Here is a 14,482-nt window from a genome sequence, read left to right as displayed (position 1 = left end):
GGAAACCTGAAAAACCTGTTAGATGAGAGAGAGAGAGAGAGAGAGAGAGAGAGGTGCAGTAATGGACAGAAAAACGTGCACAAGCATAAATCAGAAATTTCTTATGTACTGCTATTACTGGTTAAACATAAAACATTTTATTGGAAAAACATATGCAATGTACATCAATATTTTTATCAGTTTTTGATCTGTGTACACCCAGAAAGAAAAATGTCAACATTCAGTTTATAGCATGTAGTTGACATCTATCATAAAAGGGAGGTTAAGAACTCGTATCAAAAATCACAAGATCCTTCTCATATATATTTTTACAACATAACACAAATTGTACTGGCAGGTGTAAACTATAGCGTGTCTTAACTTCTTATGATGAGGACACATTTGCCCTTTTTTGTTATTGTGAAGACTTATTTGGACTAAGACAATATTTGCTTTTCAGTGTTATGCTGACGGCTAACAGTCTCGGCTGGAGAAAGCCAAACTGAATTTTTGAAAAATACGAAATTTAAAAGACATATAAATTAGATTATGCAGCAAGCATGCTAATGAAAACCAGCTGTCCTGTTTACAAAGGTGACACAAAACTAAGTTAATAAGTTCAATTATTGTTATTTTGAACATCAGGCACACCAGGTCTTATAGCTCAGAAAGAATTGGTCCTATGAAATTAAAAAGGTAAAAATGATAAGTGTGTGTGTGGCTCCCTGGCAGCAGTACATTTTTTTACATTTTAGGAATTTGGCAGACGCTTTTATCCAAGTGACTTACATTGCTTTTATCCTATACATTTCACATAGATATTCGAACCCACAACCTTGCGTTGTTAACGCAATGCTCTTACCACTGAGCTACAGGAAAGCTACATGCTGATGTTACATAACACGTGTTTTTTTTTCTGTGCTCTGATTTGCTGTACATATATTGGTTTCTATTTATAAAAAAGAGGACAGAGTTTGGCCGTGTTTGGTTTTAAACAGAGGCAAGGGATGTCCCTTGAGTAAGAGATTTAAAATTTCAGTAGCTCTTAAAAGCACCTGTGTAAATACTCATGTCACTTCCAGAAAGAAGGAAGCTTTGGCAGCAAAACTTTATCCCACACAGCTAACATCAGCACTGACAAAATATTGTTTTAAGGAAGTCAGCAAATCCTATTCCACACTGTTTATTTAACTCTTAATGTGCCCCAGAAATCCCCACTCAGCCGTTATATTCCTGATGACCGCCGGGTGGCACTGTATACAGCAATATGCATTTTTTTATTAATGAAGAACAATTTAAACAGTATTATACAAACAAGAGTACATAAACCTATACATGTCAGGGGTATAAAAACAAAGAAAAAAAAAGAAAAAAAAAACTTCAACTGAAAGCCCTTTAACATAAAAAGCTTGTATTTATTGAAAAGCTTTTTAGTTTTTCTTGCTTTCACATTTTTTACTTGTTAGTATTGTTTCCAAATATATATTTAACTTCATATACAGAGTGAACTTGCACAAAAACACTGGAACGGTGGTGCTTAATACTAAGCTGATTTTTACATATTTGCTTTTTGAATTTAAAATAATACTATAATTAATAAGTTTGATTGTTGATATGCTAGTTTCGTATACTAGTAATAGTACTAGATTTTTGCAAACCCCTTCAACCAAACAACAGAAGTTTATTTAAAAAGGGATGGTGTTGCGCCCCCTTCTGGTAAATTTGTAACGTACATTTTTTTCACAGGAAACATTTCGGTCAATGAGGTTGGCATCATGTCTCACTTCAACTACTACAGGAGCAGACTTGTCTGATAATACGTTGAACTTACACTGAACTGTCAGACAGTGGAAAAATACAAAACACACAAGATGCCAATGGAAGATGTCCAATTTTGAGAAAAAATGGCTGATGAATTGTTTTGTTATTTTTTAGCACAGTTAGATCTAAGGTTTCAGAACTTTTACTCTGTGTGTGGGAGGAGAGAGTGTGACTTGGTTTCAGGTTGTAATATTATACTGGTGTTGGATCTCTGTCCAGCTCTTGTGTTGATGTATGGGAGATCTGGTCAGCATCATGAAGAGCGCAGCGCTGGGGGGACCGGAGCTCGTGGGGGCCACTGCGGGGGTCAGACTGACTATAATGAAAAACACTGAAACTGAATCAGACTGACAGAAGCGTACGGTCAATAAGTGATGAACAAATTTCAATAGTTGGAAAAACGAGTTGTTTTTGTATAAAACATAGCTAGTGCTCAGAGTTGGTGAGTAGAAGAGTGCAGAACAAAGCTTCACAACAACAACCGCAAAATAACTGCAGCAACTTCCTGTACTGGAACTCAAACCAACGATCATGTGATTACACCTGGACATCACTTCTCAAATCTCCTACATTCGTGAACCAGAGAGATAGTTTAACAAGTTTTAATAAAACTAAAGGGTATAGTTAAGACAGTAATAGGGGTCAACTACCGCTTAATCCAAAATGTTGAATGCTCTGTTTCTCTTGATCACAGTGTCTGATAAGTGTATCATTCATTTTTAGACTAATGTGGTGATGTGGTGAACATCATTTTGTGAAAGATCAATGTGGTGAATTTCCCCTTTGCATGTGTGACGCTTTGAATATCATTTGACTCTTTATGTAAATATTGTGTTTGGGGGTTGAATCTGCTGCATTTCACTTCAACAAGAAAAAACTCCTTTGTCTCAATGCAGCAGATTCAAAGTTCAAATGACTACATATTAGTGAAGACAATGCAACATAAATACTGCTCATTCTTTAACCAGCAACAGATGTTTCATACTAAGTACTAAAGGAGAATTAAGCGCTGTTAGATACTTAAGCAGATTAAAGTTGCGTTATCCTCATTTGTGGCAAGATAATGCCGTTAGACAACCCTTGAACAGTTGCCATTCTTTTTAGATCTTAAGACAAACTAATCATGTATGTAAACTGTGATGAAACCTTAAACAGAGGTTTGAAAATGATAAACAATGTTGTAAGCATCTTTATTAATGTCAAGAGTATAGACACAATCCGATCTGTTTCTTACAGTACACTGTGACGTCTACACAGTCTGAAGGGAGGAAAGAAATCACACGGGACGTCTGTGCAAAGAGATGTTGGATGTTTTGTTTCGTAACATCTGAAATGGAAATCACAGTCCCTTCAGTAACAACCAAATCTCTTTTGTCATGACCTAAGAATGGAGTACGCTGTCGCCATGACAACATTCCATCCCTAAAAAACACCTAAAATATATAATAGTCCACACAACAATGTTAGCAGAACTCCGAACGTGTTACTTTAGATATCAGAGTTCAGTCCTCATGTTTGATATTTAAAGGGAATTTTGATAATCAAACAACACTGAACACCATGGACTCCCATTGTATGAACACACAACCACAGGGACATTTCTCAAAATATCTTCTTCTAAAGAAAGAGTCACATACAAGTTCACAACCACGTGAGGGGGAATGAATGATGACAAATTATTTTTGTAACTAATTTTAGTAACTGTCCCTTTAAATCCTGAAACATCTAGAAACTAATAAAAATGTATGGCTAACTATCTAAATATATTTCAATCCATAACAGAGGTTTATCACAGTAACACACAAGAATATGTATTAAATAGCAAGAGCAATGAGTTTGCATGTGTGTACATGTGAAGACAGTTTCAGGCCTAATATAAATACTGTAAAAATAACATCGAAGAAATTCAGACGAGGTGAACAGTCGTGTTTTTTAATCTTTAAAAATGAATGAGACAAACAAAATCATCGTGATGCACAAGTCATTGTGATAGAAGTTTGAAATGTGTCTAAATTAAAGGAGCACAAATGAAATATATATTGTTAAAAAAATCAGCAAACATGAAATCTATTTGTAGCACTAATCACTTGACAAGAAATGGTTTTAAGAGGATCAACCCATTCCTATACATCAAACGTTTTTTCTCTTAAAATAGGAGGGTGAGAAAAAGTGGATTAGCGCAGACACATCTATAGCTGACGAGTGTCTTAACATCAACCAGTGACATGCAAGAAATATTCAAAAAAAACTGTTTACATGCCAAAAGTATAAATTCTCGGTTTTGAGGCTTAAGATTTACATTTACGCATTTGACAGACGCTTCTATCCAAAGCGACTTACATTGCATTGTCCTATACACTTGTTTCTAAGTATGTGAAATCCCCTTGGACCGAACCCACGACCTTGAGTTGTTAACACAATGCTCTTACCACTGAGCTACAGGAAAGCTCTTTACTACACTAGAGGAAGCTTTGGCAGTTTCTCTTTTAAAAAAAGAACTTGGAAATCTTTGGAAAGTGAATAATCCTCTACAAGAGCCAAACACAGAGTATGAGAAACAGAAGACTTACAGTACTGTATTTTCATTTAGTCAAAATTCACAGTTATTGTTCACAGTATGCGGTGCTCATACGTTTGATAAACACAGACCTTATTTAAAAGTCTCAACATGTTAAGCAAGACAAAATCTATTGTTGATCTCCAATAAACTTTAGCTGCTAAATAGTAAATATCAAACTTGACTTCTTTGTAAATATGAATTAAAGGCTATATACTGAGGCTTGTTTGGATCAAGAGAGTTATGTCTGAACTTGTTTTCATACAGGTGCGAAACTTCAGTTTTAGATTACAGAAGTCCAGCTGCTTTAAAGGGTAAATAAAGGCACTCGGTTGGTTCCTTCGTATGAAAGCTCTCATGAATGCTTGGAATCACATCTCTCTCAGTGGATACAGATCACTGTCTCATCATGCAAAATCCTGATGCATGCAGTTACAACACATGCAATACAACCACAATCCAGACGCCTGATGCCCAGCAGTGATATAGCGCAGGTTTTTGTCTGTGTGACACAACACTTCAGTCTGTCTGCGGTTATCATGATAGTTCTCCAAACTGCACATCATTAGATTTAAAAGCAGATGGTAAAACTGCTGACACAGGTAAGGTTGTTTCTCTGAGGGGTTTGATGCTGGTACTGATATTCTCCTGAGAACCAGCCGTTTCATTTTTTAAATGTTAATCTCTCTGAGAACAAACATGGCAGTGTTTGGATCTTAAAACGCACATCCCTGGACTTGACTGTCATATCAAATGTTTGATGGTTTGGCCAGTATGACTACATTTCGAATACCCCACGTGACAAAACACTGTAATATAATGTAGTATTTTTCTACAGTATCCCCTACTTACTATAGTGCTTAACATAGTAAAAAGATAAAATACTACAGGATTTACTGCAGTTAATCAATAGGTAATACACTATAGTATACATTAACAAAGTGTACTAACATACTACAGTTTACTATAGTAAATACTACGGTATACTTCTGTATTTTCCATGTGGTGTGATTTAAAAATGGTATCATTTGGCCTCACAATATTATTTGAGATTTCACAAAAGCTCGGGAGACCGGGGCTTTGGACACGGGGAAAGTTGACACAACTGCTACATTTCATAAACTACCGTATAAGGTTGTGTTTAAAATGAATGATTTTTTGAAGAATGATTTTGTGATTCAAGATAAAAGTCATTCATGTGTCAACAAGCCATGGTTATTTAAACATCTTTAAAACTCTAAAATCCTTAAAAAAGACATCCCTGGCCGTTCCGCTCACAAAATGTTTGGTGGTTTGGCCAAAACAACATTTAAATGTTTAGAACTAAAGTCATATGATTTGGCCGAATAAAGATTTATATCCGCAGGAAGCATTTTTGGGGAGCTTTTGGTCGCAATAGTTACATTCACAGTGACTTGAATATGAAAGGCCTGATCCGCCATGTCTCTGAAATTCTTTCTAATGCCCTAACTGAATTAAAACGGTCTGTTTGCTGAGTCTGTTATGACAGGCACATTCTGTCTGACTCAAGCTTGTCTTTTGACACCAGCTGTCCATTGGCACCACTGCCTGTCATATCTTCCTCATCTTTATCATTGCACACAACCCTCAACAGAATGTTTGACAAGATGTCCTGATACAAACTCAAACAAACCCACCCAGGCAGATAGAGCAATGTCACCAGGCCCATGAAGTTGAGAGGATAATGTGAGTAGTCCCACGAGCATGCATCGTACTGTCGGAGCGCAAAGCCCCAGCTGAACTCCCACGCGTAAATGAAGCTGATGTAGATGGGCAGCCTCCGCCAGGTCCCCCAGCCGCGTACGAAGTGCAAATGGAGGTAGAGCTTCTCCACCACGAAGCTGCAGCTTCCATACATGAGGAAGGACCACAAGGATGTGTGTCCCCTCAGGCTCCGCTCTGGTTTCTCGAACAAGTTAAACACAGACGTGAAGAGCACCTCGTCCAGAAATCCGTGCATGCCGAAAAACGCAAAGCGCAGGACGCCCGGTAACCCGTTCGGGCACCGGCGCACTAGCACCCGGTTGTTATCATACTTCAGGCGCATGAATCCTTTATGAAAGATATTCGTAAAATACAAAGCAAAGATGTAATGCACAACGAGCTGGGTGACTGACACCACCCGCAAATTGTCCGTCCTGGTCACCAAGTTCCCGATTAAAATCTGCAAGCAGATGTACAGCGACGGATAGAAGACGAGATGGAAAACGAAGGGTCTCCCGCGGAAGGATCTCTTCTGGAGGTAGATCTTCTCCAAAAGCAGATGCGTGATGGAGTGGACGACGCACAGATACGGCGAGGAGAATCCCAACAGTTTCAAGTCATTCTCATCCAGAAACCTGAGTACGGACGACAGTATGATGTCCAAGGTGATCCCGTGCATGCCATAGAAATACATGCGCATCCACTGCGGCAGAGCGCGCGCGGAGTCCTGCCGGCTTTTATTCTGCGTCCTCGGGCCATCTCTGTGGACGTCTGCCCGTCGGATCGTCATGGTAGCTCTGCTGAAATAGATCTAGATAGCGACGCGTCTTTGTCTGATGGGCATTTTACGCAGCGCCTCGCCGGTGACAACCCGATACCTCACGAAGCCGCAAATATCACCAAGTGCATTTTCTACATGCTCTGTTATTCAAAAGAGAGACATGAACAGGGAAGAAACAAGAAAGGTAATAGAACACATCAGCAGAGGGCGCTGCGCCACTTTTGCAACCATGTGTGGGTGCAACATCTCCATATCTGTCTGTTACTATGGAAACGGCACTCTGAGTAGAGAAATTTATCTCTTTAGAGCTGGTCATTAGACAACCTAAAGCTTAAATCTCTAGGCATGTCATAAGACACGTGTTCCTCTGGGTTAAAAGTGTCTAATATATATTAATAACATTAATAAGCCCTCCTTGGTCAAATACATTCTGTACTTAAGGACAGATGTAAATCTAATTTGCCAAATGAAACTGAAGGCACAACTGAAGGTTTTAAGGGTATTCATTTCATCCATATGTGTTTTAAACTACATAAGCACTATGGTTTTTATAATGATTTGCATGAGCATATACAGGAAAAATGACATGTGGGTAAAGTCACAGAGAGGTTTAGCTCAAAGACTCAAAAGCTCTCCCTATAGGACTAAAATATCACGTGTGTTATCTCAGTGACACAGTTCTTCAGCTGTTAGTGGAGGTGTCAGATGAACTCCAAGCATCTACACAAACACTTATCTACGAGAGCAACAACGGAAAGAGAGAACTGAAAGTGCCCAGGGCCTTCTCAGCGGGCCAATGAGATATAACAGTGTCACACAGTGTTACACCAGCGCGGTCAACAAACAAACTATAGAAAGATGTCAATTTGTGAAAAGACTCAAAAACAAAATCACTCATTATTTATAACTGCTGTTTTACTGTAACAAATTGTAACACAATCAAAACAAAATTGGTAAGCATTGCTGTTGTGAAGGCCATATATTTGTATTTCTCAAATTTTACCAGCAGCAGCAGTATTGCAGTTAACCAAAGTGGCCACTAGAGAGCGCCAAAGCCAAAAATGTGAATTGACATTTCTCATTCTAAAGCCATCAGTGTTATTCTCACAAACCCTCAGGCAAAAAGTAATAATTGCATGTGAATGAAAAATTAAAATCATGCTGGTAACTTAAAAATACTCGTTAGTTGTTAATTTATTATTTAATGATATCCTTTATGTTTATATAAATTGTTTATTCTTTTTTGTGTGTGTTTCTTGTAAAACAATGACACTAAATACTGTATTTATTACAGTAAATCAGTAAAAAGTTTCGTTTTAGTTTACTGTCAAACATTCCTAGAATCACAGTATTTTATTATTATACTGCAAAACGAATTTGAAAAAAACATACTAAATGTTAATTATATTTTTACAACTTAAACACATATTAATGAAACGGTGGCATTTACAGAAAATGTAAGTCCATACTTATAGGTTGTTGGATGATATTGCTTTACTCGACTAATACTGTCAATCTGTTGTGGGGCTCCTTGAAAAGATGAACCCACTATATTGTTTTTGTGACGCACATGGATTTCTAAAAATGTAATTTTAGATCTCATTTCCTCCAATTTGCTGTACTTATTGCTTTGTGCGGATCTGCACGTCTGGTTTGGTCTCATCTGTTCTGATGGGCGGGGTCAGGTCACGAGGGGCCGTACTGTAGTGAAAACCCTCAAGTCCCATGAGAGGATTCACTCTTGTTTACTGTTTCTTCACTTTATTAGGTATTCCCTCCACTTCCTGGTCCTTATACCCACACCCTCTTCATCCTACATTTTTAATAAGGTCTCTTTATCAAGATTTCTGTGCTGGTCTAGACAGCTCCATCAGAGCCGCGAGTAAACGGTTTGACAAACTGCCCACATAACAGCCAATATATCCTACTAACACACCACAGTCACATACATGTGAGCAATCGCTCCCCAATATCTTTTCCTCTCATCTGTAATTCATATCTCTGAGGTTACAATCGGAGGCCATTAAAGCAAGGCAAGGTCATCGCCATGGAGACAAGCATCTTTTCCCTGCACATTTGTCACATGTGGTCATTTCGCGTCTTTACATCAGGGACAGGGTAATCTGCTAAAGGAGGTGAAAGACAGAACCTGTGTTATTGGATCTGTTTTTTATAGAAGGACGGCCAGATGCCGACGGTCCACGCGTCCTCAGCATGTCCTTGCATCTCGCCATGGAAGCTGCCCGACCGAAGACACACGAATGCATCAGCAACCACTGTAGAGATCCAGCAAAACACTCTCCAGGTTTACAGCCGGGTTTGCAGGGATACAGAAATACACCTGCATGATAAAGAAGGAAACAGCAATAGTTTTATTAATAAGCAACCATGGTAACATGAGTATTAGGAAACTAGATTGAATGTTCCTGCTTTTGAAGGGAACGTAACAATTTTTCTCAGCTGATTGCTGAGTAAACAAAAAAGTGTGTCAAGCAAGAAAACATTCAGAACAAGCCGTGCAAAGATGAAGGATATAGATACAGCTAGACATTGTTATAAAAGCAGGAAAATCTGTCTGAGACCATAATGTTGGAAAAAATAGAAAGAGGTTATACATAAAAGCAAATATTGTACTAATGTTTGACGTCACTTTTGGTCACTACGGTATCTGCAAGTTAAATCTTCAAGTTAAATGTTAAAACTACTTTTCTGGGTTTTACATACTGGTTTACATTAAATGAAAAGTGAGCCGACTTTGGGCACCATCTGAATCTCAACATGTTTTTTTTCTCTCAGGTGTGCCGAGACGGTAACTCAAGGAAAGATGTAATACAGTAAGGACACTTTAACTAGCAGACGATGGACATCATTATCAATGGTTAGTGTTGGTTTACAGCGAGAGGTCACGGGGTCAGGATGTGATGTCATCAGCAATTGAATGATGTACAGGATATGGCCACTTAGTGATAGCTGAGAGGACCCTGGATATTCTCCAGTAAATCCAGTTACGTCTCTTGAACCTCGTGAAGAAGGTAAATAATCAGGTGGTCACCAGGGGTCTTGCTTGGATAGATTACGTTCTTAAAGTGTGCATATGTGAAAGTCAGGGCTGTTTAAAAAATGTTTTATTTGTCTTGAGAACCGCATTCAACATGCATTTAACGCAACATTTATGCACTAGTGGCCAAAAGCATTGTTCAATTCTTTCTTTGTACAATATTTGTTTTCAGTGCCCACTGAGGTTGGAATAAACAATCAAAAAATGTGGTGTACGATACACAATTGATAATAGTTTTATAATAGTTCATTGTGTAATATTTGTTGACTGTCGTTTTGGACTAGCAGTCATTCTCCTGGTGACTGATGCCATCAAATATAAACATCACTTTTGGACAAAGGTTTATTTCTGGCCTCAGGTCGACTGTCTGAAAATCTGTCTTGTCTAAACATTTGAGAAATATTAATGTATGCATTTATGCCAATATGATGAAAAACATTGCAGAGACCCTGTTTATTAAAATGCTAAGTAGCACAAGAATCTGCTCCACCTGAGATGGTCATCACATTAAACTGCTGACATTTGAGTAAACACACAATCATGGAATAATGAGAATTATGAATATTCACATGTGAAGGGATTGGTCATATAAACAGAGGTCTGACTAAATAAAGGTCAGGGATTGTTGCCGGGTTGACAGTGAGTTTGTTCACCCTGCCCTGCAGAACGCAATTATTATTCAGAACATCATTCACGATAAATGCAGAAATCTGACGGGCTGGTTTCTCTCAGAAACATTCGCTTGAAATGCCAGCAGAATGTCACAGTAATGTCAGCAATTAGACCTGATTCACAATCTGCATCAAACGCATTTATCCGCAGCATCCATCATGTGAGAAAAAAACACACATTTAAACAGTAGACGGCATAAGCTCATAGATACGGTAAGGGCAGAGCATTTGTTTTCTCTCTTCTTTTACTTTTTTTTTGAATGATTATTAATTGTTTTACCAAGAATTCATGATAAGGAAGTGATGAGAGAGAGAATTAGCACTCGTAAATTTTAAATCCAATTACAGATATCTGTTTTGCCAGAGACACAGGCAGGCCAATACAGATCAAATCAATTCCTAGATCTGACACGGACTTCCTTCATTCTCCTTAATCACAAAACACACACAATAATAACATGATTTTAAAATTGTCCAAAGAATACAACACAATGGTGCGGTGAGCTTTAATGCACTGCATGTTTGTGAAACATTTCCATTTCTTATCATCTGAGAATTGAGATTGATGTGTTGACTCAAGCGTGAGGCGTGCTCTTCCATCCCCAAATCCCAAATGCCCCATCCTGAATGATTGACAGCTGAGAGGCCGACATCACTCATCACCCACCCGGCTTCATGTTCATCCATTAAAGTGCCAGAATCATTCTCTCAAAAGCCGCCAGAACTAAATTATTAAAGGCACGTGCTAAACATTCAACAAGGCACTCTTCCAATACTGTGACCGTGGGTCTGAAAATGTATTCAACAATATCTGTCATGGCTTGATATCAGATGCGTGTCCATTGAAAAGTTCTGCTCTAACAACTACATTACCATTCTGCTCACAGAGAGACGTTCAGAGCGCTCGTATCGCCCGCTGCGCGTGCATTGGCGAGCATGGGATGCTGGGTAATGTCACCGCTTTGGGAACGCTCTCCTGTGCCGGGGTCACTGGGCCGAGGTGAATCTGAACAGTCCAATTAGGATTTGCATAAATAAAGATGAACACCCACAAACAGAAGCGGGTCTCTATGGGTTACAGCCTGTAACGTGCCAGCAGCCTGCAGAACAAACACATGAGAGAAAATCTGCTTATGTACTGAGACACATGTTCATCTGCTTTATCGGGTTAATACATAAGCTTCAAGTGTTGACTGATGGGAACTGATGCGCTTGATCTAAAAAAAACGTCAAGAACATTATAGTGAATTTTAGGATCTCTGGGATGTTTTCATGATAAGTTTCTTCACTAATTATCATCAACAATGCAAAAATTCTATTATTTTACTTAAATATTAAAAGTAAATATTGAATATTTAATAATGTTATTAATAATGTTATTAAACATTATTAATAACATTAATAATGTTATTAATGTTATTAATAATGATATTAAAAATATGAATAATTTATCAACAATAAATAGATAATAATAAAGACTGTTATATGTTGTTTTATATTATTTAGATAAAAAACAAAACACAATATGCTTTACTTTCTTCATGCAAAATATCATTTATACCATGAAAGTAAAATATGCAAAATAAATATTAACCATTGTTTTATTTCGAGTTTGGAGTAAAATGTTACCTTGATGTGTTTCTGTGAGATTCCCTTCAATAAGGTGACCTAAACCATTCTTTTGGAGGAATGTACTGTGTGACCTTTCAGTTGTTCCCTAATCCAACATTCCTCGAAAAACAAAAGACAAACAGTACAGCATTTCCATCACTGATGACCCAAAGCATGCTGGGTAAACTCTCTGACCCACTGACATACATCTTATACCCCAAACATCCATCTGCTCCAGAGACTCCAGAGAGACCGTAATGACACAGCGCCAACGCCCCTAAATCACAGGAGGGAGCGTCTGAGCGTCTGTGTATGCGTGAGGATGCATCCTTCAACTAGCTTAATATTTACACTCTCTCTCACAGCCAGTGAGTATAAATGATTCACACACACGCACGTACGCACGCACGCACACACACACATGTTGGGTTTTATGGGGGCATGCCACAGTCGCAATGGTTTTTATACTGTACAAACCTTATTTAATTTTCCCTACACCTAACCTTACCCCTAAACCCATTGTGTCATTATTATTGTGTCATTGTGTCATTAAACCCATTATTTTTTTTAAATGGTGTATTCTAAATATGATATAGGTGAAGAAATAAATATAAATAAACATATTTAAAAATATGTAAATTTAGATTTCTTTGTTATCATTGAAAATGGGTCATACAGTTCTAAATACCCCAAGAGTTAAAGTTGAGCTACTCTACTCTACTCTACTCTACTCTACTCTACGATACGATACGATACGATACGATACGATACGATACTATACTATACTATACTATACTACTAAACTAACTCTACTCTACTCTACTCTACTCTACTACACTACACTACACTACACTACACTACACTACACTACACTACACTACACTACACTACACTACACTACACTACACTACACTACACTACACTACACTCTACTATACTATACTATACTATACTATACTATACTATACTATACTATACTAAACTATACTAAACTACACTAAACTACACTATACTATACTATACTATACTAAACTATACTATACTGTACTATATACTATACTATACTATACTTTACTATACTATATTATATTATATTATATTATATTATATTATATTATATTATATTATATTATATTATATTATATTATATTATATTATATTATATTATATTATATTATATTATATTATATTATATCATATTATATTTAACCAAAGTTTAGTTTGTTAGAAGCTTGTGGTGTGAAGCTGCTAGTATTGTGAAGTATTGAGTTATGTAAAGATACAGATCTCTAACTGTAAGCCTGATACCTCACGCACATGGATCGATTTCTCCTCAGTGTCTCAGTTTTCCTCTCTGTCTTCACAGCGAGGGAGACAAATTCTCATTCAGGTTTTTACTTTGACATTTTGACCTGCAGTTAAATCACTGCTAAAATATTCAAAGTAATTATCAACCAGGTTTGAACTCATTATCTTACTGTAGATGATCATAGACTGTGAATAAACAGCCAGCGCAGACATTATGTAAAAAAGCTGCTATAGAGAGAATTGATTGGAACTAATAGATTAATGAGCGGCACTGATCTGAGATAATGTGCTGTCCGTCATTGTTATCTCACGAACGTGGTCCGGACCGGATGTGAGACCAACTGCCAAATCACGATCATTCACTGACCCAGTTCTCCCAGACTGACTCTATCACATAAACACAATCACATCATCACAATATTACATCTGCAGGAGCTGAATAAAGCTCCAGCTCTGACCGTAATATGATTGTTGGTGGGTTTGTGAGCAGGAGGTGTAAATGATGCTATCAGATCAGATCAATCACAGAAACACAGTTTGTGTTGGCATGATGTATGGAGATTTATATACACGCAGACACTCCCTGATCTCATAATCTGACTTTCTTTCTCATCCTTCTTCACAACCGCAGAAATAGAAAAGGGAAAGAGATCGAGAAGTATATTCTTCACAGGTTCATAAGAGATTCAAAATATCTCTTTTGGATGAATTGAAAAACATGTGCACGTCACATTTCAAATGTCAATTTCACACAGAAATGCTAAAAAACCTATCTTTGACACTGTAGCATTTCTGTAATGCGTCACAACAATCAATGATTTTACTTCAACAACCATAATATTCAAATACTTTGCAATGTTTAGTACAATATTTATATTTCGGTTTACAGTAGTATAAATTTCAATTTTGTTATTATTATTGCAGAGAGATGCTGTTCTTTCTAGTACAAAAACAGACTAATTATCTTTCAA

At 37.4% G+C, this 14,482-nt stretch overlaps 1 protein-coding gene across 2 annotated transcripts; it reads right to left on the bottom strand.

Annotated features, from left to right (window-relative positions):
• Window positions 1-3,025: 3,025 nt before the first annotated feature.
• tmem229a (transmembrane protein 229A) lies at window positions 3,026-7,101 on the bottom strand. Of its 2 annotated transcripts, XM_056747516.1 has the most exons (2): window positions 6,016-7,101; window positions 3,026-3,127 (listed from the first exon to the last, which is right to left on the bottom strand). In XM_056747516.1, exons 1-2 carry the CDS (start codon window positions 6,870-6,872, stop codon window positions 3,031-3,033), a joined length of 954 nt encoding a protein of 317 aa, XP_056603494.1. In that variant the 5' UTR covers window positions 6,873-7,101; the 3' UTR covers window positions 3,026-3,030. The 2 variants fall into 2 exon arrangements, with proteins under 2 accessions (XP_056603494.1, XP_056603492.1); XM_056747514.1 differs by having other exon boundaries at window positions 3,043-7,101.
• Between the last annotated feature and the right edge of the window lie 7,381 nt (window positions 7,102-14,482).

This window comes from Triplophysa dalaica, chromosome 5 (assembly GCF_015846415.1).
Source record: "Triplophysa dalaica isolate WHDGS20190420 chromosome 5, ASM1584641v1, whole genome shotgun sequence".
In the NCBI taxonomy this organism is placed as follows: domain Eukaryota; kingdom Metazoa; phylum Chordata; class Actinopteri; order Cypriniformes; family Nemacheilidae; genus Triplophysa; species Triplophysa dalaica.
This window is presented reverse-complemented; position numbering and strand designations above follow the sequence as displayed.